Here is a 25996-nt window from a genome sequence, read left to right on the forward strand (position 1 = left end):
ACCAGTAAGCTGGGAGGTACGACCAAAGATGTTTCTTAGAGTAATAAACAGAGACCAGCCGCGGGAGGCGTGCACAGCGGCCGGCGGGGGCTGGGTCCCGGGTCCCGTGCACCTGGACGCGCATCACGCAGAACTCGCTGCGTCCTCCCGGTCCTAGGGTGGTAGTGGTAAGTCCTGTTTCACACCGGGATGGTGGGGGCCCAGAGAGACGGCGTGACTCGTGAGAAGCGGCTGCCCGGTGGCCGGGGGCCAGCGCGCAAACGCAGGCCGTCTGGCATTCCCCGAATGATTCTGCTTCGGGTACAAAGTGAGTTGGAGACTTTGAGCCCTTGGTCAGGGTACTCAGGGTAGGATCATAGCTTAAATTCTTCAACACACAGGAGTCTGTTCTATTAGAAGACAGAGGTAATTCTTTCATCCCTTAGTCCCTTGGACCGATTGCTGCTCTTATTCAGTAATCTTATTTTTCCTTTGCTGGGCATGTAGTTCAAGGTGTTCTGTCTCTCCTGAGATCTCAAAAATGATAACAGAGAATTAAGGAAAGGAATAAACGACAAGCAGGAGCATTGGGGGGTGGGGGTGTGAAAGGTCCCCACACAGTGTGGGGAGACAGGAGGTGGCAGAGGCAGGAGCCCCTAGAATATTCCTCCGGTGGCAGCAGACTGTCCGACAGGCGTGGGTCTGGGGTCCGGTGGACAGTGGCCTTCGGGGCTCGCGTGTGAGGCTGAGAGCAAGACCTGGGACCGGAGGTCTGTGTCCAACTGATGTGTCGTTCTGGGGCTTTTGCTTCCTAAAAGGGTTGGGGACGCCTCTTGACCCGTGCAGGTACATTTGACTTGAACTGCTGTGTCTCGTTCTGTTAATTGGTTTTTAATCAGTCGTTTGTTGGGATTTAAGCTGTTACTTTTTCAGAGTTGGGCCTCGTTACAGGCGAGTCCGGTAGAGCCCTCAGCTCCCCTCAGCGACCACAGTCCTGTCAGAGAAGCCCCTTTCCACCAGCCTCCTCATTGTCTTACAGACAGCAGACGCCACTTAGCTTAGAGTATCTTGCCAACCAGGAGAGCCCTACCTCGAACACATTCAGTTTTAGTGAGTCGTGCGTATCACTAAGCGCCCTCTTGCTCCTTGGCAGGCGTGTAAACAGCAGGCCCATAAGCTGTGCCCTAAAAGCATTGCTTCCTGTTGTATGTGATTGTTTTCTTGCACGTGTTATGTGTGACATCTGTGCGGTCAGCACGGGTGTGACAGGAACAGGCACCTCCGTGCAGAGTTAGTGCACGAGGTTAAAGCCTTCCGTCTGTGTCTTGGCTTTGTCGTTCTGCAGCAAATACCAGCTGGTCTTCTGCTACACCATCATCGAGAGGAATAATCGCCAGATGCTGCCGGTCATTAGAAACACAGCTGGCGGGGACTCGGTGCAAACCTGCACAAACCCACTTGACACCTTCTTCCCCTTCGATCCTTGTGTGCTTAAGAGGTGGGTACTCTCAGCCCGTCGACCGGCCGGGGCACTGTACATGGGACGTGTATTTGCTTTCCCCAGGCTGAGGGTTTCTTTGTCGTAAGTGGCATTCGTATCGGTTTGTCAGCGGCTCAGGGTCCCTGTCGAATGTTTCATGGGCCTTGGGCAGAGAATGCCTGTTAGAGGCTGCGGGGTGTGCAGCCCTGTAGTTCAGGAAGAATCCCGGATTGACACCAAAGGTTTTTCATCTGTCTTCTGTTTTCCTGTAAACCGGTCGTTTTCAACACGAAACGGGCTGCCAGTATAGAGGTTCCCGGATGGGAAGGATGCTGCCTATTCGTGGCTCACAGTTTTCTGCCAGGCGACTTGTTCCTTCCTCTAGAGACCACGTTCCCTGCTGCTGCCGAGGATAAACAGCAGCCACGCCGTTTATCTGGGCGGGTAATGGTGAAAAACCACCACGCCGGTCTTTAACTTTGCATTTGTATAAGGACATAGGCTTACTGTGCAGCTTCTAACTAGCAACACCACGATTTAGGATTATCTGGCCCCCCAAGTCTTGGTTAACTGAAACCACGTGGTCTTTTTTCCCAAACTAATCTTTAGTAGAATTACTGTAGGAATATAAAAAATGAAATTTCAGAGTAACACAATTTTGTTTTCATTTGAACTTATTCTAACTCATTTGTCGGTCCTGACAGACTTGAGAAATAATTTCATTTGAAAATAAAAAGATGAGAAACAGTAGCTGAATATGCCATCTGAGTAGATGAAGCTTTACAAACAAGGAGCCATGTTATTTACAGTACTGACATCTGGTATTTTTTGGCACAATGATTATTTGAGCCATAGTTTTTATTTTGGGTAATGGATCCTGTTGAGTAAAGAGCCAGCCAGACAAGTCTGACCTTAAGTGTGGCCTTGAACTTGATTTTGAAATGTGACCTCTGTCGACAGGTCGAAGAAATTCATCGATCCTGTTTATCAGATATGGGAAGACATGAGTGCAGAAGAGCTTCAGGAGTTCAAGAAACCCATTAAAAAGGTAAGTTTGTGACTCAGCACACTGGGAACCTCCAGCGTGGTTACAGACCACAGTCAAATAGTACATAGCAATGTTAAATCTACAAAACATGACATTTTATTCATTCTGCTTTTACAAAAATCCAAGCGCAGTATGTTCTTATGAAAAGAATTTTTATGTTTAAATGTTTAAAGTAGACACTCTGTTGTAAGCGGACTTTGGGAAGTGAAGGTTTATTAAAAATCAGCTCAACAAATTAAGATCTTTACCACATGATCATTACCGCCAAGTAACAATCTCAAATTAAGTCTCGTTTTTCATAAGTAATCATTGGAAAGCTCTTTTTTCTTTATATTTTGCTCGGGTCGGAGGGGGGTGGTTGTTCATTCACTCATTCCCATTGTATTAGACACAAGGGGGAAGACGCTGAGCGAGAATGCATATCATGCTGCCTGCCCTCTTTGAGCTTAAAATCTGTTAGTTACGACGTGTGACGAGCAGTTGTGTGGGTGGTTGGTCATGGAGAAGTGTGCATCAGAGGAAGCTTCCAAAATTAAGATATGTTTCTTGACCTTCCTCTTTCTAGAAGTGGCACATTCCTGAGAGGAACTCTTGAAATTTCACATTGCTGCTGGTGATCCTACTGATAACCTCTGTTCTTTATACAGGAGGTGGTGGAAGATGAGGATGATGATTTTTTGAAAGGTGAAGTTGGGATCACTCCGAGCTCCTTTGACACGCATTTCCGAAGTCCCTCGAGTAGTGTGGGCTCCCCTCCCGTGTTATATCTGCCAGACCAGTCCCCTCTGATTGCAAGGATTTGTGATTGAGACGAGCATTCCTCCTCATCGTGCCCTTCAGTACCAGGGCTCACCCTGTTTCAACTAGAGCGAGGACATGCCTCAGGCATCTTACTTTCAAGGTAGACCTACTCTAGTGTCTGAACGGACGTGGTTTTTTTCTTTTTTGCTCCCCTCCAGATAAAAGGAAAAGACTGGATATCATGTGCAATATTTTAGAATGGAGTTGATGATAAATGTTGAAGGCTTGGTTCTTTGTTTAATGTATATTTTATTTCTGTTACAGCTTTCTGACATCATTGTGAAATTTCTAATATTGGCAACAGCCTGTTTTAACCGATTGCATTTTTCACACAGGTTTTGTCTGAGCCGTAGTCACAGGACTGTGTTGATCTGATTTCTTTTCAGTGAAAAAATGCTCTATGTAGACACTGTCGAGTGTCTTTAAAATGATTTACTTTGGAGACATTGTTGCCCCTCAGCTGGAACTGTATTTGTGTGTTGGGATTTCAGTGGGGTGCAGAGGGGACGGGAGGAAGGTGGGGAGGTGGCCAGAGCTGGTCCCTGATGCTGGAAGCTGGAGCTGGTACGGAAGACCCCCAGGGACTTTGGAGACCAATGAAATCCTGGAGGGAAGAGCTGGAGGATTTAGGGAAATAGAAGCAGACAAATGATACACTTGTGAGTTTAAAAATGGGTTTAAAAGAAACATGGAGTTCGGAGTAAATGGAATTCCCATGCACGGAGAGTGGGGTTGGACTTTTATAAAACACAGCACATGGCATTTTACCCTGAGGCTCCCAGGAGCTGTTAGAACTGGAACTACTTGTTTGTAGGGGAATGTTACTTGGATTTTTTTTTCTTTTTAAACTAGAATCAGTTGGTCATCTTGAGAATTTCTTTGTGCTAACGGCACGGAAAGGGGCGCTTGGGTTAGTTGGTAGAATGGTTTCACTAGCGACAACAGACCAAGGTTACAGCTCCAGCCTCCGTCTACTGGCTGTTTGTATCGTGGATTTCAGCTCGGTGAGATCCTCCTCCGGGGAGGCTCTTTTTGTACTTTTATAACTAAACACTGAGAGAGGAGTTGGAACAACTTCACTTTATAACACGTGTGTGCAAACACTGCTAGACTCATTTTGTAGCTAATGCATATTTTAGCTTCGTTCCTTATTTGTGTACTTTTTTGTTGCTTATGAAAATAGACATCTCTAAACATATTTATTTTTCTGCCACTTTTCCTATTATTTAAAAGCAAGCGATATTTTCTTGATCACAAATATTTTGTAATGAAATACTCTCTCTTTCCTAGGGCTTTGTATGCTCTTGTATAATTATATTGATGGCAATGTAGAGTAAATATGTTTTTGGAAAATAGAAATTTTTATGGGTTTAAAAGGTTTTGGATATTGCGGATTTTCTTTTGGTGACTTGGTGGAAAGTCATTTGAAAACCTTTGGGTTCTCTGTTCTTTTAACTGCTGGCAAAAAGGTGGGATTTTTGTACCCTGGGTAAATGAGTACGTGAAAATGTGTCCCTAGAAGTTAACGGTAAGTGGGCCTTTGTGGGTTGAGAAGTTTTAATGTAGTTAAGGGTATCTTTATAAATAAATGTTTAATTTCAAAGGAGTTTGAGGGAAAATAACATTGTGAAAATAAAACAATGACATGGTTAATCTGGACCTGTGGTTCTTACACCAGTAAAGGAGTCATGGGAGGTACCCCAATAAAGAGGCTTCTCACACAGATACTGTGTTTTCTGTGGTTTTTACTGATCTCTGCTGAAGCTCCGTGAGAAACTGCAGCTGAGCCCTTACTCCGTTACAGAGGCAGAAGTCCTGCCAGAGCGGCTGCGGGTGCTGGGAAAGAAAGTACACGCTGCAGAGGAGAGTGACCTCCAGGGGCGGCCAGCGTGTCCGGGACGCCGTGAGCACGCCCAACCACAAGAGCCACCCCCCAGGCCTGAACGGGTTCCAGGAAAACAAACGCTTCCTTGAAAAATGCACATGCTCTAAAGGAACATCTATTGGGGGGGGGGGGGGGGAAATTGGGGAAATTCCCTTGGGAATTCTAGAAAAAGGATTTTTCTCTTCCTCATTGAAAAGCCAGGCTTTCGTTTGGGGTGGGAGTTCCAGGGTCTATCCTGTTGTCTGTCGGCTATGGTCGGCTCTTCCTTAACGAGAAGTGGCGAATTTGTCCAAGTGTGAAAGGACCGGGGACCTCTCAGGTGTCATGGATAACACACTTGGCGTCTCTCTAGCCAGCTGTGTGACCTTGAACAAGTCCGAGCTCCACTGGGAGCTGTAAGGTGGACGTAACTGTTCCCGACTTGAGGGTTGTGAGGATTCAGGGAAAGTGCACGGAAAGGCAGTAGCTGTCCAGCTGCCTTCGTGAGAAAGTAGCTAAGGAGGAAGCCCTTGCATGGAAGGAATTTTTCCAAGGCAAGGGTATCGTGCATTCCATCCACACCGATAGCCTCCTTGGTGCTGAAGTGGTCTCACCTGGAGAGAGGAAGGGCGTTGCCCCGCCCCCCCCTCGCCAGGCCTTGCTTATTATGGTGGATCTTAATTCTTGGTCCCAGAATCTCCCTGGGAGCTTTGAAGACAGATACCGTTCCAACAGTGTTTGCTCTGTGAGCTGGCTCTTCATCTCACCACTAGTTTTGTGAAGTTGCCTTTTGGTTGACGTATTGTGGAGTTGGGTCTATTTAAGGAATATTTCCAAATTGCAGAACAGAGAGTCCCTAGGCGAGGAGCCTATGATCAGTAGGGACTGGGTGGTATCTTGCTGGTCGTCACTCCCAGGGTCCTTAGCCCATCAGTGAGTGCCTCCCGGACGCCAAGCAGCAAGTGTTACTGATGATTTCTAAATGTGTGGGGCTAGCAAAGTTTCGACTCTATTTTCGCAGTTCAACGTTTATTGTTCATTGAACACAGTCCTATGGAGCAGCATAGCCGCTGGTTCCCCGACTCGGATAACCTGCTCAAGGTCACGATGAGAAGTAGTAGAGCCGTGATCTTGACTCCAGGCAGCCCGACCCCAGAGCCCACACTCGGGCCAGGCTGGCTGATCCGCTAGTCGAGCCAGGGAGGGCACCAGGAGCTGAGGCTTTCGCCAGCAGCCCAGCTCCCCGCCTTTCCTGGACGCCCACGCTTTCGGGACTACATTTCCCAGCGCCCCCTGCGGAGGGGGCTGGCCGCGGGCCCCACCCTCGCGTTTAGACTACATCTCCCACAGGGCCGTGCGGCCCCGCCCCCGATTTCCCCAGCCGCTCCGGGCTGCACCGCCCCTCCTCCCCCACCCCCCCCCGGGGGACTCCACTTCCCGGCGGCGCCCGCGGGGGGCGGGGCGCGGCGGGGCGGCCCGGGGGCGGGGGCCGCGGGCGGCCCGGGGCTGGGGAGGCCGCCGCCTCCCTGGGCCTGCCCGGGCGGCCGCCTCCGCGATGCCGCTGCTGGTCGAGGGGCGGCGAGTGCGGCTGCCGCAGTCCGCCGGGGACCTGGTGCGAGCCCACCCGCCTCTGGAGGTGAGCGGGGCCCGGGCTGGGGTGGGGGGAGGGAGCTTCGAGGCGGGCCCGAGGGGCCCTGCCGGGCGGGTCCGACCCTCCTCGCCCCACCGCCTCCAGCCGCGCTCCCGGAGGCAGAGTTTAAACTTGGCGCAGCGGAGCGACTGGCGGCACGTCGGGAGCCCCGGCCGCCGGCAGCGAGTCTCTGCTTTGGCTCGAGGCGTCTGTTGTGGGGCTTTCCCCTCCCTGGGACCTTCGAGGGCATTCTGCCGAGGCCTCTCTTTGCCGGAGGAGGGGCGGGCGGCCCAGAGAGGTTAGGCGACTTGCCCAAGGTCGCACAGCACCGCGGTCGGAGGGCGCCCGGGGACTTCGCGACCCCCAGCCGGGCTTGGCCCGTTGAGGCCACCCTGGGCAGCGCCCCTGCGCGCTGGCACTCGCCGGGGTCCGCGCCCCGCGGGGAGCCGCTCCTCCCGGCGGGGCCGCTCCCCCGGGCTTCTCCCCACCCCCGCCCCCCCGGGCATTAGGGCCCCCGGGTATTTTTAGCCAGAAGGAAGGGCCCTGCTTTTCCCCCCAGCTGAGCCGTGTTGAGGACCACGCCCTGATGCAAGGGTTAGGTTTTGTTCCGTCTTCTGCTTTTGTCCTCAAGTAGATCTCTGAACCCGTGGTCCATGCTTATGCAGAGACAGTTTGGAAAGGGGTTCTTAACGTAAAAAAGAAATGGGTCCAAACCTCTCACGTGCCCCAGATCTGGTTAAGGGGGAATCCGTCAGTTCGTTGACTGCAGATACGTACTGAGCCTCCGATGTCTGTCGGGCACCGTGTTCGCCTGTTCCCTACAAGCAGGGCGGGCTGCTTTACAGCCTAGTTAGAGGGGATGGTTTTTGATCACAGAACAGCTCAAACACCGTGCACTGTTAAGTGCCATCCAGGAAGAATGCCCGTTTGCACTGTGAGATGCGAAGCAGACGAGCTTGACCTAGCCTGGAGGCTCACCGAAGGTCGTCTTGGGGTTTCCTGTTAACCGTTGCACACTTTGGAATTATTTTGTCTGCATACGTGTCGTGTTGATTCTCCCTCGATCTGACCCCCAGAACATGAGCTTCCTGAACAGACTGTGTGTTATTGCTCTGTGTCCTCCGCGCCTAGGGCAGTCTCTGGCCATGAATCTGCACTTTGTAAATATTTGTTATATGCACGAATGAGCAGAAGGACCCCTGAGAATGACCTGAAGGATGAGGAGTTACAGGGAAAAGGGGGCAACTCTGTGCTTCTCAGCCTGCAGTTCAAGAAAAGTCGACCTTCCGGGTACTTAGCAGACACCAGGCCCTGTGCTAAGCACTCTCCTTGGGCTGCATCGCTGTCGCCTCCTTAACTGATGAAGTCGGAGTAGGACTCTCCAAGGGGAAAATATTTCAGCTGCCTAAAGAATTTAGTTGACACTGTTTTTATGTCTCCCTGAGAATTTCTGTGATAAAAAGTTAGAAAGAGGAGTGTCCGAAGCAGCACACTCAGTGGGGAGTCGGGAGGGCTGTGATAGGCCAGGGTGGCCGGTGGTCTCGAAGGCCAGCTGCGGGGTGGGGGCCAGTGTGCATTACAGGAAACTGGGGGTGCTCACCGCCTTTGCAGCGGTCTTAGGGAAGAAGGATAGACGCAGGGGAGAGATGGGAACGGGGAGGAGGGGGAGGGCAGTCTAGGTGAGCTCCGTGGGCAGGAGGGGAAGCACCTGGAGGGCCGGTGGATGGGCCGGGTTCCCGGGCGCAGAGGGGGTGAGGGGAGAGAGTGGGAGATAGAGACCCAGGGAGGTGGGTCGCCCCGGGGTTAGAGGGGTTTCGGTGGATCTTTGACCGAATAAGCAGTGGGGTGAAATGAAAGCTTTCACTAGTTTTTCTAGAACTAGTCGTGCGTCCCTTTTTTAAGAGCTAACACATAGACGTCAGAAAGGACACCACAACCACTGTTGTGGTGCAGAGGGTTTTCTTTCCATCCGAATGATGAACTTCCGAAAGTGAGCGCAAACTCCACATTCTGTCCGCTGATGCGTCTTTTTCACGGGACAATCTGGCCTGTGCGGCGGCAGCAGTTACAAACCTGTCCCTAGCCAGGCCTGGCACCGAGCAGGAGTGGCACCCCTTACAGGGACGCCGGGGGCCGTGCCCCACCTGCAGAAGCAGGTGCTCCCGCTTGGCCGTGTTAGAGATGAGCACAGACGGGTGCAGTGAGTTGCCCGGAGCCCCACATCGCGGGAGTGGTGAAGCCCGCGTGGGGACCCTGGCGGCGCCGCTCAGTCTGGACCCCCTTTCCCCCCACTACATGGGGCCCCTTATATGTTATCACCACGAAAGAAAACGGAAAACCCAGGTCCTCAGTCATACTAGCCACGTTTCTGGTGCTCGACAGCCACGCGTGGCTAGTGGCTCCTCTGAGACAGGGCGGGTCTAGATCCGTGGCCAGCACCGCGGAGCATTCATTCCTCTGGGCGGTGCTCTCGTCTTCGAGCCTTTGCTCTTACCGAGTCGCCCACAGGTGCTCAGTAACCAGTCCCCCAGCACTGTGCTAAGTGTGGTTCCATAGAATTCCACGACATGAATGCCCCGTAACTTCGTTCCTGCCTCTCAGCATGCAGGGTATTTCGAAATCTTCAGCGTTTTATGAACATTCACAGAGCTAAGTCTTAATAACCCCCCCTAACTACTCCCACAAGTGAAACTGCTGGACTCAAAGGGTTTCCGAGCAGGAAAGGGATGGAACAGAATCAGCGTTTAGAAGCAGTAACGCCAGCAGCCATCGGGGAGGGTTGTGTGGGTGGCGAGGGGGACCTAGGGGTCAGGGAAACAGGCGGGCATGGGGACAGCCACCCAGTTAATCCTCACACAGGCTAAGGAGCAGACAGCATCATCCCCTTTTGCCCGGGGGAAGGAGAACTTGCAGGAAGAATTGACAGACTGGCAGCAGGGGAGAGGGACACGTGGTCATACTAAGTGACTGGCTAAGACAGGGGTTGGCACACTCCAGCCCCGGGCCAGATGCTGACTGTGGACAGCCCGTGAGCCACGAATGGTTTTTACATTTTTAAATGGGGGGGGGGAATCCAAAGAGGAGTATTTCGTGACACGTGAAATTATATGAAATGAATTCAGATGGCGGTGTCGCCCATAAATGAAGTCTTCTGGGGACAGCGCCCATGCGCTTGTTTACGTGTTGTCTCCGCCCTCAGGCTACACAGCAGAGCCTAGTGGTTGCAAGAGGAGACCGCACCCCAGCAGAGCCCAAAATAGTTACTCTCTGGCCCTTTTCAGAGAAAAGTTTGCTGAGCCCTGGCTTAAGCGAGGGGCGCTCAGGAAGAGGAATTGGGAAACGAGAGCCTGCCCAAGAGGGGATTCCTGGGGGACTCCGCGTGTCCAGAGACTAGCAGACGTTGAGAAGAGGGGGTTCCTTTATTTCAGGAAGGGGTGGGAGCTCATGAAGTAGCTCTGCGTGTTTTTGCACAGCGGAGAATTTGGCTAAACTTTTTTTTCATTTCTTAACGTGGGAAACCCAAACAACATGTTCTTGTCGCTTTGCGGCATCCTCTCTTATGATTTATGCTCCTGTCTGTCTGGGAAATCGGAGCCGGGCTGGGGGGCGCGCTGCTGGGACGTCGTGATTTCTGGTCTCGGGTACGCAAGTGGTAGTTCGTGCTCGCACACACGGCTTTGCTTTTGGGTGGTGGCCCCGCGTGAAAGCGGGCGGTCACAAGCTGCCTTCGCCCTCCTGCCCCCGCCCCCGAAAGACTAAAGCAGAAGGTATGTGCTCAGGGGGGAGCGCGAGGCCAAGCTGCCTTCTCCCGTCCCCGGCCTGACACCGCAGTTGCTGGGCTCCTTCTGGCCGGTTCTGTGGAGGAGGCACTGTCTTGCTCATTGCCGCCTCGCTTCCAGTTAATGAAGGTTTATGAAAAGAAAACAGGTGTAACTAGTCAAGCTGATCATGGTTGGTTGGTTGATTTTTACATGTTGTGTTTTACGAAGCTAGGAAGCACCCACCCGCATGAGCCCCAGGCAGGAGACGAGGCTGTAAGACCAGGAAGCTCTCTGCTCCAGGCCCGACACTGCGCACTGGGACGGGAGTTCGCTCTCTCGGGAGCTTGCTTGTTGCAAGTGAGAGGGAAGTAGGGGTACAGCGCTTGATTCCTGTGATGATATAAATCGTTGTATCAGTCTGACGTCTTTGAAAAAAGTTTCAGTTTTCATTAAAGAATTTAATCACCTGAGGGATTATTATTATTATTATTATTTTGAATTTTTTTTTAGGCTACTGCCTAAAAATTTTTTTTAAGATTTTATTTATTTATTTGACAGAGAGACACAGCGAGAGAGGGAGAAGCAGGCTTCCCGCTGAGCAGGGAGCCCGAGGCGGGGCTCGATCCCAGGACCCTGGGATCCCTGACCTGAGCCGAAGGCAGACGCTTAACAACTGAGCCACCCAAGCGCCCCTGCCTAAGATTTTTTTTTAAACCCTAATTCCAGGGTAGTTGCCATCCCGGGTGATACATTCGCTTCAGGCGCACCATCCGGTGATTCGGCGCTTCCACGCACGGGTTCACGCTCACGTTCGAGGAGAGGAAGTTTTGACCCCCGATATTAGCACGGCCTTTCCGTGGGTTGGCTGACTCCCAGCCGCTCCTTTCTGGTAGGGACCCCATCAGAGAGCATTCGCAGAATGGAGCCTCCCGTGTGTAGCAGCACCTGAGCCCTGCTGTAGGAACAGCATAGTTAGAGCTTTTACGTTTTGGGTGTTTTTTTGTTTTTTTTTTTTTTTACACTTTTGTATCTTTTCCGTTTACATCGCCAGACCATCCTCCTGTATGTAGCCTTCAGTGTTGCTGGCCGCTTGCGAGCAGCGTGGGGGGGTGCGCGTTCGGGGTGCATACTCAGTGCGGGGGTCCCGAAGTGGGAGGACCAGACGGGGGACAGGGACAGTCCTAGCCTCTCTCCCACCAGGGCTGTGGCTGCGGAGCCGGCCGGGGCGCTGGCCCCGACACTCCGATTCCTTTCCCAGTTGCAGAGTTGGGCAGAGTCTCTTGCTCCTGAGTCAGGTCTCGTTTTGGGGGTTCATCAAGGAAGAGAACTTCACCGTTCCTCTGCCCTGTCCCCCACGATAGCGACTGCTGTCCCGTTCGCTTAGCCGGTCCGCCCGGTAGTGCTCCCACGCCGAGCCCTGCGAGCCCTCGCTGGGTACCCAGCCCTCACTAATTTCCATCACTATTTTATTTTTTTTCTTAATTAAACAGGAAAGAGCCAGACTTCTCAGAGGTCAGTCTGTTCAACAAGTGGGACCCCAGGGCCTTCTGTATGTTCAGCAAAGAGAGCTGGCAGTGACCTCCCCAAAGGATGGTAGGTTAGGAAGCCGTGCATTGGGCGTTACCCCCCACGGCTACTGGGTATTTTATTTTCTTTCTTTTTCAAACAGGCTCCATCTCCATTCTGGGTTCTGATGATGCCACCACTTGTCACATTGTGGTCCTGAGGCACACAGGTAGGATGAGAGACACGAAGGAGACCGTTCCTTAAAGTGGCCGCCCGCGGGGGGCCGTCAGAGCCGCGCCTGAGCGTCCCGGGGCCCCGCTCTCCCGCTCTCCGGTCCGCATGCTGGCTCCCCGTGGCCCGGGCCAGACGCGCTGGCGGGGCAGCACGTTTCTATTCCTTCTTCCTCCAGGCTACCCAGAGATGAGGCGTCCCAAGGGACAGGAGTAGGTGTGCCTGGCGTCCCGGGCTGTCACGGCCAATAACCTGAGTCATTCCACCCTTTCCTGCAGGTAACGGGGCCACCTGCTTGACCCACTGTGATGGAAGCGACACCAGAGCGGAGGTCCCCTTGATCATGAGCTCCATAAAAGCCTTCTCGGACCACGCTCAGTGTGGAAGGTGAGCTGTCGGGAACCGTGCACCGTGGTGTGGCCGCCTTGCTCCCGGGGAGAACCGGCACGGCGTGGGCCCCTCGTCAGTGGTTCTGGGGTGACGGGTACAGGCTGACGGTCCTGAGGGTCTGACTTTGAACTCCGGCTGTCTTGTCACTCACGTGCTTTGAGATGTTCACGTGTCGGACGTCGCTATGTTAGACCCCAGATGCTGCCTCCCCGCGTCCGTCCGTCCGTCCTTCCGGCAGTCACTTGTCGGGGGCTTCCTCCCAGCCAGAAGCTGCCCCGGGGCGCCCCCATTCTAAGGCAGGGGAGCCTTCAGGAAGCCCTCCGGGATGTTATACGGTCGGAAGGGCTGGAGGCAGGGAAGCTCGGCGTGTCTCCCGGGCTGGCCTCGGGAGCGTGTGCCCCGTGCGGGCGGCGCTCGGTGATTTCACTCGGTGCTGGGTGTGCTCCTTCCGCGGGGACACGGTGGCGGGGGGGGGGTCCTTGCTGGGTTCTGGAACTAACGTGGCAGGTCTGCTGCAGGACGCCCGGGCAGGCGAACCCGGAGCCCCGTGCCCATCACGGCGCCTCCTGCTGGCTCACGTTCGCTGGGGCCCCTTGACGCTTGTCCTCGCGCTGGTGACGTGGCCGCTTCAGTGGCCGCTTCGGGTTCCTTGGTCAGGAAGGCTTTGTCTGCCGTAGAAGGCGCTGTCCCGGGCTGCGGACAAGGGGATCGGTAGATGAGGGCGGGGGACGCGGGGTCCAGCAGGGGAGTTCGGGGTTTCCAGCCGCGGGGCTTCTCAGGGCTCGGCCGTGCTAGTGTGTGCGGGGACCGTCCTCGGGAGGCTCGCCCCGAGGGAGCGGCAGGGGGTCCCCGGCTTGGAAAAGCTGGTGTAGTGGGTACGCGTGGCCTTAGGACACAGACCCCGTTTCCCTCTCGGAAATGGAGGGGCTACTCCGTCCGTCGGGTGAGGTGGACGGGAGATAGCGCGGTGAGGGGCCCACCGCAGTCCCCGCGGCCCGCCGCCTCCCCTGCCCAGCCCCGCGCCCCCTCAGGCTGAGACGTGGCCGAGGTTTCTGGAAGCACGCCGCGTCGGGTGGGTGAAAGCGGGCGGCAGTCCTGCTCCTCCGGAGCGGGGCGTCTGGCCCTCCGCGTCGCAGCGGTGCCGCTCACCAGCACACGCAGCTCCCCTGGGCCGGGTCCCCGGCGGCTCGCGCAGCCCTGGCAGCCTCACCCGTCTGCCCCGGCGCCGCCCGATGTGTCCTCCCCGCACCACGGCACGGACGCGGCCCGCGGGAAGCACCTCCATGGTGCGGCCTCGTGGTCGGCCCTCTGACCCCTGTCCCGTCTCTTTGCCAGGCTGGAAGTGCACCTCGTGGGAGGCTTCAGTGACGACAGGCAGTTGTCACAAAAACTCACTCATCAGCTTCTTAGTAAGTGCCCTGCCTCCCCCCAACTCCGACAGAAGTCTGCGCCCACTGTGGCTCAGGCTCGGAGGGGTGCCGCTGCTTGGAGCCAGGACTCGGGCAGGAGGGGCGCGGAGCCCGGTCTTCGGGGGCTGAGGGGACGGGGGCCAGAGTGTCCGTGCGACAGCAGTCCACCCGGCCCCAGATAGCACTGACCTGTGTACAGGCAGAACCGCCCTCTGGGCCGTGGCGTCCATTTCAATCTGCAGAACCTTAAAACACGGCTGAAGTCGCTGTTTTCCCTACTGAAGTAGCGCTGAAGCCCCTGCTCTGGTAGCCACGAGGCGGCGGGCTGGGGGAGTCACTGCTGCAGGCTCTGGGCCAGGCGACCTGGCATCTGGGCTGGAGTCTTCTTTAAAATCTTTTTGAAGATTTTATTTGTCAGAGAGAGAGAGAGGGAGGGAACACAAGCAGGGGGAGTGGGAGAGGGAGAAGAAGGCTTCCCGTGGAGCAGGGAGCCCGATGTGGGGCTCGATCCCAGGACCCTGGGATCATGACCTGAGCCGAAGGCAGACGCCCAACGACTGAGCCACCCAGACGCCCCTTGGCTTGAGTCTTAAAAAGGTTTCATGTCCTTTGACCCAGTAATTCCCACCTGGGAATCTAAGAAAATCACCTGCAACGTGCGCAGAGACGTATGCTCAAAGATGGGCAGTGAGAACATTCTTTACGTTAGGAAATAGTCTAACGTCCATCAGTAAAGAAGCAGCTCAGGAGCTATTAAGCAAGACTTAGAATTACGTGGGAAGGTAGGTGCATCGTGGGGACATAAAGTTGCCCACCCAGAGTGGGCTCAGCGGGGCGCAGGCCAGGAAGAAAGGAAATGCACGTGCTGCTCGCTGCTGGGACTATGGACGTTAAAAACCCACGTACTTAGGGGCACCTGGGTGGCTCAGATGGTTAAGCGTCGGTCTTTGGCTCAGGTCATGATCCCAGGGTCCTGGGATCGAGCCCCACATCAGGCTTCTGGCTCAGCGAGGAGCCTGCTTCTCCCTCTCCCTGTGCCTCTCCCCTGCTCATGCTCTCTCTCTCTCTCTCTCTATCTGTATATCAAATGAATAAAATCTTTAAAAAAAACAACCCACGTACTTAGACCAGTAAAAACCCATATGCTCCTTATACTTGCCTGTATTTCCCCCCCTTTTTTTTTGTTTTTTTACAGTGATCAAGTTTTTTATAACTGTTAAGAGTAACAAGCTTACGCGTCAGCGGTCCCCCACAGGCCTCAGCAGGGAGAGAGGAGGGGATAGCCTCGGTCAGTTTGCTTTGGGCCCGAGGCTGGGAACGGGCCTGTCACTTGGCCCGCGGGGTGCCGTGGCGTCCTTCCGTGGGAATCTGGCCCCTTGTCGCCTCGCTCAGCCTGTGTGCTGCTAACTAGAAACTCTCGTTGTAGGTGAATTTGACAGACAAGAGGAGGACATTCACTTAGTGACACTGTGTGTGACAGGTGAGTTCTGCCATCCTCCCCAGAGCTGGTGCCCTCACCCTCAAAGCAAGACCTCGCACAAGCACCTCAGTCACGGGAGACAGTCTGGCAGCTCCTGGCTGATGCGTGCGCCACTGGTGTCGTCGGCGGCCATGGCCCGCCCCTCCCCCGCGCCGCCTCCGAGGACACCCTGACCCCCACCTTCATCCTTCCTGGGGACTTTCAGAGGCTTCCCCGGCCCCTTCCCCACGCGTGGCGGATGGCTGAGGGTGTAGGGGGCCGGGAGGCTCTAACTCGGGACCGTCAGCCCCCCTGCTCGGGGACCCCCCTGCTCGGGGACTTGGCAGGGACGCAGGAAAACGGTCCCTTGCGTGTTCCGATTTTTTTCTCCTTTTGCAGTGTGGGCTCCCTCTTGGCGTTAATTGTGGAACATGAAAGCAATTGTTGCGTATTTCTTAATCTTAAAAAGAACCTTTTTTTTGTTGTTAGAATTAAATGACCGGGAAGAAAACGAAAACCACTTTCCAGTAATTTATGGCATCGGTAAGTAGCGTGTTTGGTCGAGGGTCAGAGGCCAGTCCCGGGCCGGCAGGGCGGGCTCCAGTCACCACGTCGTGAGCCGGCTGTGCTCACTGTGTCGGTTCCTGTCCTCACTCCTCTGCGGGCCCCGGGCAAGCAGCACGCCTCCTCTGCCCGCTGGCTACGAAACCGAGAACGTGCACAGCCCGAGAGCACAAGGACCAACAAGGGAGCGGGTGGAAAGCAGAGCCAGTGGCACGGGGAACAGGGCTCCGGGGTCAGGAGCGGGCATTCGCGTCTCCTTACACATGAACCACCTGGTGAGGTCTGGTCGCGAGCCCAGTTCCTCCTAAGCAAAGTGTAAAGTTCTTCGGGTCTCCTGCCGACAGCCCCTGGGGCCGCTGAGGTTGAGAGCAGGGGGAAGCTAGCTGTGTTTGCAGAGGACTTCTGTCCCATCTGTGATAGCGTATGGAGCTGGGTACACACGTGTTACTCCATTCCCTAGAACATTTAACATTTAAACAAAAACACCAGATTTGGCCGTGATCCCAGGCCACACTTCTGCCCCCAGCCGTTCAGAGATCCGTGCGGTCCCAGGGCCGAGCAGGGAGGTTTGCCACGCGTCTGCCTGGACGGATGGCGGGCTGCCTGTGGGCGCAGGGGGAGCCGCTCTTGGTTTGGGGCGAAGTCTTCCCGAGTCCGGCCCAGGCCCCGCCGTGTGCGCGACGGGCTCGGCTGCGACGGGACGGTGGTCAGAGGCCCGCACGGGAGTTTCCCTCTGCACGAAGGGGGAAGCTACACTCCTCACAGTGGAAATGGAACAGAATGACTCTCCTGTCTCTCTCGGGGAGACTCACCACGCTCTGTTACAGGTGGTAGAAATGTTAAGACCATGCAAACTTTCCATTTGTGTCTTTAGTCAGAGAAAATGCTGTTTGTCCCCCACAGCTGTCAACATTAGGACGGCAGAGATTTACCGAGCATCCTTCCCAGATCGGGGTCCAGAGGAGGAGCTCCGTGCTGCCCGAGCTTTAACAGGAGGACCAGTGAGTTTGAAATCATCTTTGTGTTAAGGGGTTCAGGGTGGGAAAAAAGGGCATCGCAGTCCAAAGCCTCAAGTTTTGTAGACCTTAGAAGTGAACAGTTCATTGAGTTTCTTTAAAGCTATAAAATGATCAGGGATCAGCTCTCTCTCCCCCCCCACACAACAAAGAAGAATAATGAATGATTTTAGGTTGTCAGCTCAAGACCCCAGTTCTCTGCCTTGAAGGTGTAGAGGGAGGGAACATGTGCCCCACCTTTCAATGCAAAGAGAACGGACCCCTTTTACTTGGTGCAACCTTTACCTACATGTCCCACAAGGAAAGGAGACCCAGGCAGGGGGAAGAAGAGGTTTCTCCCTCAGCAGCACACGCTCTTTTGGACCAAGTCCTTGAAGGGCCATCTGCTGGAACAAGTGGATTAATCCAAAAGAATGATCAGATCAGTTTTTACAAGTCTGATCGCCAGGGATGCTTTTGAATATTAACACCTTAATTTTGGAAGTTAGAGAAATAAAAACCCAAGCCTTATGTGCCGCTTAAAAATACTTAAAGGGTGCTTTCACCCCTTCTCCAGCGTGAGAGACCCGACAGTGCATTCACCCCCCCCCGCCCCAGAGGTGTGCACACGGATGGGGTGTGGACGTTTTCGTTGGAGAAATGTTTGGCTTCAGAGCGATCTCTTTTGCCAAGCAGTGCACAGCTGGAAGGTTCCTTCTGCCCTTCCTGCAGCCGCGCAGTGGCCTGGACTCTGCTCACTTCAGCACCTAGCTCGGTCTCAGGAACCCAAACCCAGTGCTGCTGGTTCGAACCCGCCACTGGCAGCTGAGGGGATTCGGGGAATTGATCGTTGGGCAAATGAGCGTTTGTACAAGTTGGTTTCTCCTGGCTTTCGATGGGCGGCCTGCACGGTGTGCTCTGGAGATGCGGGTACGCGGGTGCTTGGGCACAGGTTTGTGCAGCAGTGAGTCCGGCCGCCGTGGACTTGGGTCGGGCTCGGCTGCGGGCCCACTGTCTGCCCCGCTGAGCCTCAGGTTTTCACCCCAAATGGGAAAAACGCTATCTTCCTCAAGGACTGTTGTCAGGACTGGAGGAAATACTGCATGTTACACAGGGCAGTAGCGGCTTTTATCAGGAGACGTTTTCGAGAAGCTTAGCCTCCAGGTACATGCGTGACTGCTGGACTGCACTGGGCTGGTGTTACTGGTGGGGTTTGAGAAGCGGGGAACATGCCTTACATTCTGTCCTGGAAATGTTCTTTCTTAGATGATTAGTATTTACGACGCAAAGACAGAGCAACTGCGTATAGGACCGTATTCCTGGATGCCCTTTCCACACGTGGATTTCTGGCTGCAGCAAGACGATAAGCAAATACTAGAGGTGAGAATTTACAGGTTGGGTGAATCCTAAATCTCTGCACCCTGGTTTCTTCATCTGTAAGAAAAAAAAATGCTTAGAGCAGAGACACTTTTCTTGTGGTGGGTAGTAGTTATTTTTAGGATGCTATTGGCAGACCCCGTTTAACTTCTAGATCAGCAGAGAAGTCAGGTCCCGGCCAGGCATTTGCATGGGTCGGAAGGAGTCTGCAAGCAACTGCTCTTTTCCCGTTACTGCAGGACCCCTCACGTCCTAGGTAATTTTATAGTGGATATATACTGGGTGAGCTGAACATCCAGATCCATGTTTAAGAACACGGAGATACTTCGACAGCGCTGTCAGGGAGGGTAACAGAGCCAGGTTCTTCCTCTCTCATACGCGGAATCTTGTTTTTCCAGAACCTTTCCACTTCGCCTCTGGCTGAGCCACCCCACTTTGTGGAACATATTAGGTCTACCTTGATGTTTTTAAAAAAACACCCATCTCCCACCAGCGCACTGTTTCCTGGAAACAAGGCTCTGCTCTACAAAAAGAATGAAGGTGGCTTATGGGAAAAGATCTCTTCTCCAGGAAGCTAAACACGGGATCACCAAAGAAAGCAACTTGTTGGCCTGACAAAGACCACCGTGGGGGCTGCAAAGAATGCGCATCAGAATCTACATCTGCTGAGTCTTAGGTCTCCTTCCTTACTGTCCTTCAAATGACTTTCAAAATAAAATCTTATTTTGGCAAAGGCATTTGTTTAGGTTTACTTTCTGCTCGCTGAAGCTGACCTCCAGCCTCTCCTTGTTGGTAACACGAGCACCGGAGGGGCTGCCTGCCTCGCGACTGGACAAGCTGCCGTTTCGGATACGCGGTGAGTATTAATTCTGTTTAGTCAGGGAATAAAGGAAAAACGATAAATACAGATAAACAGTATTTAAAATGCACTGAAATTCTGTGACCATTTATGCATCTCACAGAGGGGTTTTTTTGGCCCCAAAATGTTTTAGAGGCATCAATTAAAACTGGTATTACACTTCTAGATGGAGATGAAAAGTTCAGAATCTGATCAGTCTGCTGTGCAATATAATTAAAATAATCTCCTAGGAGACTACATTTAACGTGAGAGTTACACTAAAAGAACAGACTGACCAGTGGCTCTGTGTAAGGTCATTAAAATGCCCACATTGTGATATATGCCAGTTACACTTGTTAGAGACTTTTAGGTTTCTGAAGTTGCTACCCTAAAGGCAGGCACAGTGCCTAATTACTGTGTAGAAACTGAACTCACTGGTAACAATTTCAAGAACCTTTATTGAAACCAACATTCAAATAGTGTCTTAAGGGTGAAATTCTGTTTCAGCAAAACCAATTTAACAATTCCAAATATATATAAAAACATTTAAAAATTAATCTTGTTAAAGGTGATAATTTCCCCTTTCCCCATTTTATCTGCTATACTTCATTGCACCAAATAAACAGGGAAGACTTTAATCATCTGCACACACAAAAAAATTGCATTTTGACAAGTGCCAAGTGTAGGAGATCACATCCAATCAGAGTCTAATTATAGGCTTAATATGGTGTAACTAAGGCTTCCAACATGACAGTTCACAAACCCAGTGTGAAACCCCACTATCTTGAGGTGTCCCGTAGCTTGACTTGGCTGGACTAAAGGCACAGGGGCCATTACCTAGGATAAATGAGGAGACGCAGTACTTCTAGAAAAGTAGAAACGGGCAGTATTTAAGGGCTTCCAGTTATTTCTGCAGTGGTCTGGCTTGACCAGCCTGAGCAAGATGACTTTTCTGGTTCTTGTTTCTGAGCTGGGCCCAAGGGGGTGAGTTGCTAGTGGGGAGAAGCCACAGAAGCTCCCATGTCAAATGGGTCAAAGGGATACTTACTTAAGAATTAACTGGGTGCTACACAGCGTAGTTAATAATTAGGTTAAGAGTAGCATCTCTATCAGGTTTTCGGGTATTAAACATAGAAATGAGCACGGTCTGTACCTGTGTGCCAATTTAAAAGCTTTACCAATATTTAAAAATATACATGTATATGGTCAAGAGTTTTACAGTTTTACAGTTCATAGATAGTCCTTTGTTTACAAATAGTACATAAAGGGAGAAATGGATCTGCGGCAGGGGGACTTCCCCCCCCCCCCACGCCCCCCGGGGAAGCAGCAGTGGGGATGGCGGGTGTGGGCTCTCTTTCAATCCCACTGAATCCCGTTCTCCTTCAAGCCAAATCCACACAACCCGCCCAAAATGAACACCAATTCCAACATGGAAAGCCAGCTGTCTCTCCCGAGCAGCAGTACAGCGGAGAACCCAGAGAGTTCTAAAGAAGGCGGTCTGAACAAAAAGTTATACGTAACCTCATACAACGTCTTACACTTACGTTTAGAACGGTGACCGCAAGTGTTTCAAGTGGCAGGCACTTGAAATTCTAAGTGTTCTTTGTGAGTCCAAGTGTTTATGGTAACGGGGGAAAAACAGCATTAATGACAGCTGGGTAGACAGAAACAACAGTAGTTGCTCCGCATACTTGTGGAATTAGACAAGTCAATTGCCCTTCTAAAAAGCCTGGCTTTCAGGCACGTATTTGTGCAAAAAATCCCAGTTAAGCACAAATAACAGTAATTTCTCTTGCATTAGCATGTGGCACAGTTCACATTTTCAGTATAACTTCATCTTCCCTGAAACAATACTCAGTACAGTCTCAAAGCAAAACAGTGAATTTTATCTTAAGCTCTCCGGTTCTTCTACCTGTGGACGGTCATCTTCTGGGTGCTGGGCCCCGTTCTGGAGGGCCCCCGTCTGCTCGGTGTCCTGCGGGGTGGGAGCCCCAGGGTGGGGCTCGGGGCTGCTGGTCTCCAGGGCATCTTGCTCTGGCCCACCGGTCAGATGCTCCATCTTTTCTAAGTCTTCAATGTGGCTGACCGAGCTTGTCTCGCTCAGAGCATCAGAACCTCTTAGGGACCTCTTAAAAGGCTTCTGGCCTAGAGAAAGAGCCATGGACAGTGCTGAAAGCTCTCTGTGCCAACGAGCAACCACTTTATTTAATCCCAAGTGCTTCTGGAGAAACCCCTCCGATCCCAGGCTCTGATGCCCCGGAAGTGAGAAATGAGAACTGACAGGACTCCCAACACGGCTCCTGAGGCCGGGAACCTCTGAGGTCCCCATCAGGAAAAGCTCAGGCAAGGACAGCTTAAACATGATGCCAGCTCTCAAGACCCTAACTACCCCCGTGTAGTGCTATGGAGAAATTTCTCCACAGTTTAAAGCTCAAGGCGACGGACGTGGTTAAAAGGACAACCAGTCTTAAGTGAAAACAAAAGGATGCAGGTAACACCGAACAGGAAAAGCCCCCCAGGACGCAAGGGTCTATGTTCCAAGAGGAAGCACCAGTTCTCCTGTACCTGGAAGTCTCTGCTTCGTGCGGGTGCCCGAGGGGGTCTGCGGTGGTGTGACTCCCGTGCCTTGTACCTTGTAGACGTAGGTGTGCTCCGTGGACTCCAGGGAGCCTGCCGACGAAAGAGAGAGAAGTGTGTGCAGAAGCTCCTGGCACAGGCCGCCCTGGGAGCTGACCCGTGTAGCCTCGTTCCCCCAGAAGCTTCCTCCAGCTACTGAGCCTTGCTCAGACCAGCAGAGCCTTCGGCCCTCCGGAAACGCCCTGGGAACTGGAGAAAGCCCCTCGCAGCGCTCCTCACGAGGCCCAGCCCTGCTGGGGTGTTCCACCCTGCACCTCCCCAGGGACCCTGTGTCCCTGGGACAGTCCCCGGCTGGCAGGGTGGCCCGAGCACCTGGGGACCCACGCGCGAGTGGGACAGGTGCTTCGGCAGCAAGGAGCAGACGCCTCTCTGCTGAAGGCTGAAGCCTGGCTGCTCAAAGATCAGATCACGGTCCTAAGAGATCGCAGCCGTCATTTCCTAGGGGGGGGCCCAGGCTGAGGGAGCTGTTCCCGAGTAGAACAGAACAGGAAGAGACCGACAGCAGGACATCTCCCAAGTCCCGGCAACTGCTCATACTTGCTGGGGGCCCGGTGCTCCGGACTCCAGGCTTCTCATCTCCCCTTTCAGAAGCAGCCTCTTGCTGAGGCCAAGCACTAGTGAGACCGCAACAAGTATTAACGCTGAGCACTGAGCAACAGACACCACGTGGAGGACACGAACGGCCGAGGGGGCACGTTCCCACGGGCTTCCAGGAAGAGGGTCTGCTCTTGTGCAGCTGCAGCCGTGGGGGCCGGAGAAGACGCTACACCGCAGTGTCCCTGGGGCAGACCCAGTGCTGAGCATGGGCCGTGTGGGCACTGGGCTCCTCCACTCGTGTGTGGGATCACCGGAACTGGGTCAGAATGAGACCTGGGATGACACTCGTCAGTCCTACCTGCTGTTAAGTTAAAGGTCCTCCCCTTCTGTGAAGCCTGTACTGGAGAAAACCAGTTCAGGACGGACCCCACGACGGGGATCTGCCGCAACACCCCCTGCAAAACAGAACCGTTGCTCATGACCTTCCCGCCAGGGGCTCCCAGTGTGGCGTCAGCTGGGAGCTCTGTGCTCAGCCTCACCTCTTCCAGAAGTCGCTCCTCATTTGCCTTCTGCAGCTGAACCTGAGCTTCCTGAATCCCTTTCCGAACCACCTCTGTCATGTTTTCCAGAAGCTGTGTTAGGACCAAGAAAGACATTACTTGTCCAAGATTTTTTTTTTTAAAGATTTGACTTTAGAGAGAAAGAGTGCGTGCCAAGTGTGGGGAGGAGAAGAGGGAGAGAGAGAATCCCAAGCAGACTTCGTGCTGAGCACAGAGCCTGACGTGGGGCTCGATCCCAGGACCCTGAGATCACGACCTGAGCCAAAATCAAGTCAGACGCCCAACCCGCCGAGCCACCCGGGCGCCCAGTTGTCTACGCTTCCTGCCTGAGACCTAGAACTGTTACCACAGCACGGGCGACATTTTTCAAAAGTGTATTAGTAAATGGAATTCTGCACTTTTTAAAATATCAGGATACAAAGTAAAATAGGAAATTAAACAGAAGAGGATAAAATGCCTGGATAAGGGTAAGACACGCCTTGGTGACCAGCCTCATCTGCCAGCGAAAAGAGAAGAGAAATGTGATCTGAATGTCTTACCAACAGAAAACAGACACTGCTCAACATTCATGGAAGTGGAACCGGAAGTGACAGAGTGAGTTCAGCAGAACCTTGAGGAAGTCCACCGGAGAATGAATAAAGCCGGCTCCTCAGGCTCACAGCCAACTTCCTACCAGGAGTGGGCCGCGCACACGCCCCGGTCTCCTCAGACCCCTCTTGCTTTAGTTCCTTTTCTCTGCTTCTCAGGGATCTCTACTGACTCAAGTACCTGGTCTGCAGAACGACCATGAAGCTTACAGCCTGGTCTCCACGCCAACTGGCTAAAAGAAGGTCTACTACTGGCGGGAAGTTCTGCTGTGAGAAACACGTGCCTTATGCAGCGCCAGGACCAGTTACGCTCAGAACTCTCCCCTCACCCTCTCAGGCAGACGTGGCCACGTCTTCCCGAACGCTCTGCTACCCCTAACTTCTCCCCATCGGCATTTGCCGCCTCGCCCGGCTATGTGGATCTCGGCCCCCCAGTGGTGAGCCCACCCAGGGCAGGGGCTGTGTCCAGTCTTCGTGGGCTTCTGGATTCCTGGCACAAGGTTTAGCTCATGGGAAGCATTCACACGCTTTTTGGGAACGAACAGATGTTTCTGAGGGGAGCTTCTTCCTTCGGGACCTCAGCTAGCTGCCTGGAGCAAACCCAGAAAAGGAATGAGACACAGATCAGTCTTACAGACCCGTGAGTTCTCCTCAATTTCTCGGGCTGTGACTGCAATGGTCCCCACTAGTTCAGAAATATCCACGTCGTCGCTCGCCATGCCAACGTAAATACAGCTCTTCATGCTTTTATACTCCGGGCCTGCGGGAAGGAACGACCGACTGACTTGGTCCCCAAGTCGTCGGTCACAAGGCCGCACACAAAGGAGCCTCCCCCATGGGGCGAGGGAAGCGGTGCTAACAGGGACACGGGACGCCCGGAGAGGCTGCAGGAGGGGGAGGGAGCTAGCTCACCCTAGAAAGAACTAAACCAGCATTTCCTCTGAGGGGACACAGCCCCCTGTCCCTTAACCAGTTAGAAAAGGCCTTCCCAAGTTAAGAGTTGACTTATAAAAGTAGTAGTTACCCATTTTAAATGTAAGGTCAGATTCCAGTTCATTTAACTTTTTCAGGAGTCCAGCATGGATTTTTTCCCCTTCTGGATCTAATTTCAAACTGCTCTTATCATCACTAGCATGTTCATACCTACAAACATCAAATAACAGTACTTCAATCTAAAAGATCAAACACCTCTTTGCACACGGGAGGGACTGCAGGGGGGGGTTCTAAGCTACTGGTGATTTCCAAGGACGTGAGACACACGGGCCAAGGAGCCACTTGAGCATCTCAAGGTCAGATAGTGTCAAGAACACGGCAAGGAAGGCCCAAGTCTTCGGTCCATGAAACTTAGAGAGGCCAGGTCTGGAAGCCTCATTTGTAACAGAAGCAGGGAGTCTCCCCTCGTCCTGGAAGGAGACGGAAAACAGCCACAGGGATAACCAACGACGGAGGCCAGAGGCATGTGCTCGGCCGGCGAGGGGGTTCTCGGTCTTAGCAATCCTTAGTGACTCTGTACCCCGTGCGAGTAAGCATCTGTCAGCTGTGCACTTGCACGTGTCCCCGCCCCGCGGTCACCTGCGAGCTGGCATGGGAAGTACAGGGACCGCTACTTCACCGAGGGCAAGGGTGATCACACCACCGCTGCGCTGGGCTTTGCTACGCGCCCCAAACATCCTGCTGCATTTCCTTCCGCTGGACATGTTCGCTGTGACCACACACACATTCCCCGCCAATTTCTAAGCCGGTCCGCACCCGCGGTCTCTACACGGCAGAGCGGCACGAACGCGTACCTGACAACCCCTATTCCAGGCCAGTTCGGGTCATCGACGTGCAGGAGACCTGCCGCTGCTGTCACCTCCTGCTTGAACTCCTCCCGTAGCTGCAGTGTGCAGGTGAGGACGGGCAGCTTGCTCTGGATGCAGGCCGCGAGCTGATCCACATCCTCTCCCCGAGTGCCTAAAACTGAAAACGTCCTTGAGTGTTAGAGAAATGTGTAAGGAACATGGCAGAAGCCAGAGGGCAGGGCTCCCCTCCCACTGTCAGGGAGGTCAGCAGCTCCAGGGACGTCTGGTTAGCAGGAGCTAAAGCATTAAAAAAAAAAAAAAAAGGCCCCTAAGCCCCTATGGAAAAAGTCGGGTGCTCTAAGGTGATACAGCAGCTCCTGCAGGTGTAGACGCACTTCCCTCTTACACAGAAGACAGAATCAGCCCCCTGAGGTAACACACGATGAAACTCTAACAGGAAATCAGATTCTTCTCTCAGGACTCCGCTCAAGTGATCAACATCGTACTGCAGGCTGGAAAGGATGAGGCAAGCACATGGCTCTCCCCACATGGACATCCCGGG

General features: G+C 53.5%; 3 protein-coding genes across 8 annotated transcripts in view; 2 read left to right on the top strand and 1 right to left on the bottom strand.

Moving 5' to 3' along the window:
- Positions 1-5043, top strand: part of RRN3 (RRN3 homolog, RNA polymerase I transcription factor) — a 29287-nt gene extending 24244 nt beyond the window's left edge. The window contains exons 16-18 of the mRNA XM_032392223.1: positions 1325-1477; positions 2420-2507; positions 3155-5043. Coding sequence (XP_032248114.1) covers positions 1325-1477; positions 2420-2507; positions 3155-3316 — 403 coding nt within the window. The 3' untranslated portion in view covers positions 3317-5043. The remainder of the gene's footprint in view (positions 1-1324; positions 1478-2419; positions 2508-3154) is intronic.
- A 1624-nt stretch (positions 5044-6667) lies between these two features.
- Positions 6668-19225, top strand: NTAN1 (N-terminal asparagine amidase). 4 transcript variants are annotated; one of them, XM_032392176.1, is made up of 11 exons: positions 6668-6808; positions 12054-12156; positions 12233-12298; positions 12579-12687; positions 14026-14099; positions 15526-15579; positions 16048-16101; positions 17026-17123; positions 18384-18497; positions 18649-18750; positions 18893-18981. In XM_032392176.1, exons 1-10 carry the CDS (start codon positions 6728-6730, stop codon positions 18748-18750), a joined length of 855 nt encoding a protein of 284 aa, XP_032248067.1. In that variant the 5' UTR covers positions 6668-6727; the 3' UTR covers positions 18893-18981. The 4 variants fall into 4 exon arrangements, with proteins under 4 accessions (XP_032248067.1, XP_032248066.1, XP_032248068.1 ...); XM_032392175.1 differs by lacking the exon at positions 18649-18750 and having other exon boundaries at positions 18893-19225; XM_032392177.1 differs by lacking the exons at positions 18649-18750; positions 18893-18981 and adding an exon at positions 18988-19225.
- A 545-nt stretch (positions 19226-19770) lies between these two features.
- Positions 19771-25996, bottom strand: part of PDXDC1 (pyridoxal dependent decarboxylase domain containing 1) — a 49408-nt gene continuing 43182 nt past the window's right edge. For 2 of the 3 annotated variants that reach the window (XM_032392174.1, XM_032392173.1), the window contains 7 exons: positions 25441-25612; positions 24678-24796; positions 24292-24413; positions 23046-23138; positions 22865-22961; positions 21898-22002; positions 21218-21477 (listed from right to left, as the gene is read on the bottom strand). In XM_032392174.1, coding sequence (XP_032248065.1) covers positions 21218-21477; positions 21898-22002; positions 22865-22961; positions 23046-23138; positions 24292-24413; positions 24678-24796; positions 25441-25612 — 968 coding nt within the window. Of the gene's footprint in view, positions 21478-21897; positions 22003-22864; positions 22962-23045; positions 23139-24291; positions 24414-24677; positions 24797-25440; positions 25613-25996 lie in introns of all 3 variants that reach the window. The other variant, XM_032392172.1, reaches the window with a different exon arrangement.

This window comes from Phoca vitulina, unplaced genomic scaffold (genome assembly GCF_004348235.1).
Source record: "Phoca vitulina isolate PV1807 unplaced genomic scaffold, GSC_HSeal_1.0 scaffold66, whole genome shotgun sequence".
Lineage (NCBI taxonomy): Eukaryota > Metazoa > Chordata > Mammalia > Carnivora > Phocidae > Phoca > Phoca vitulina.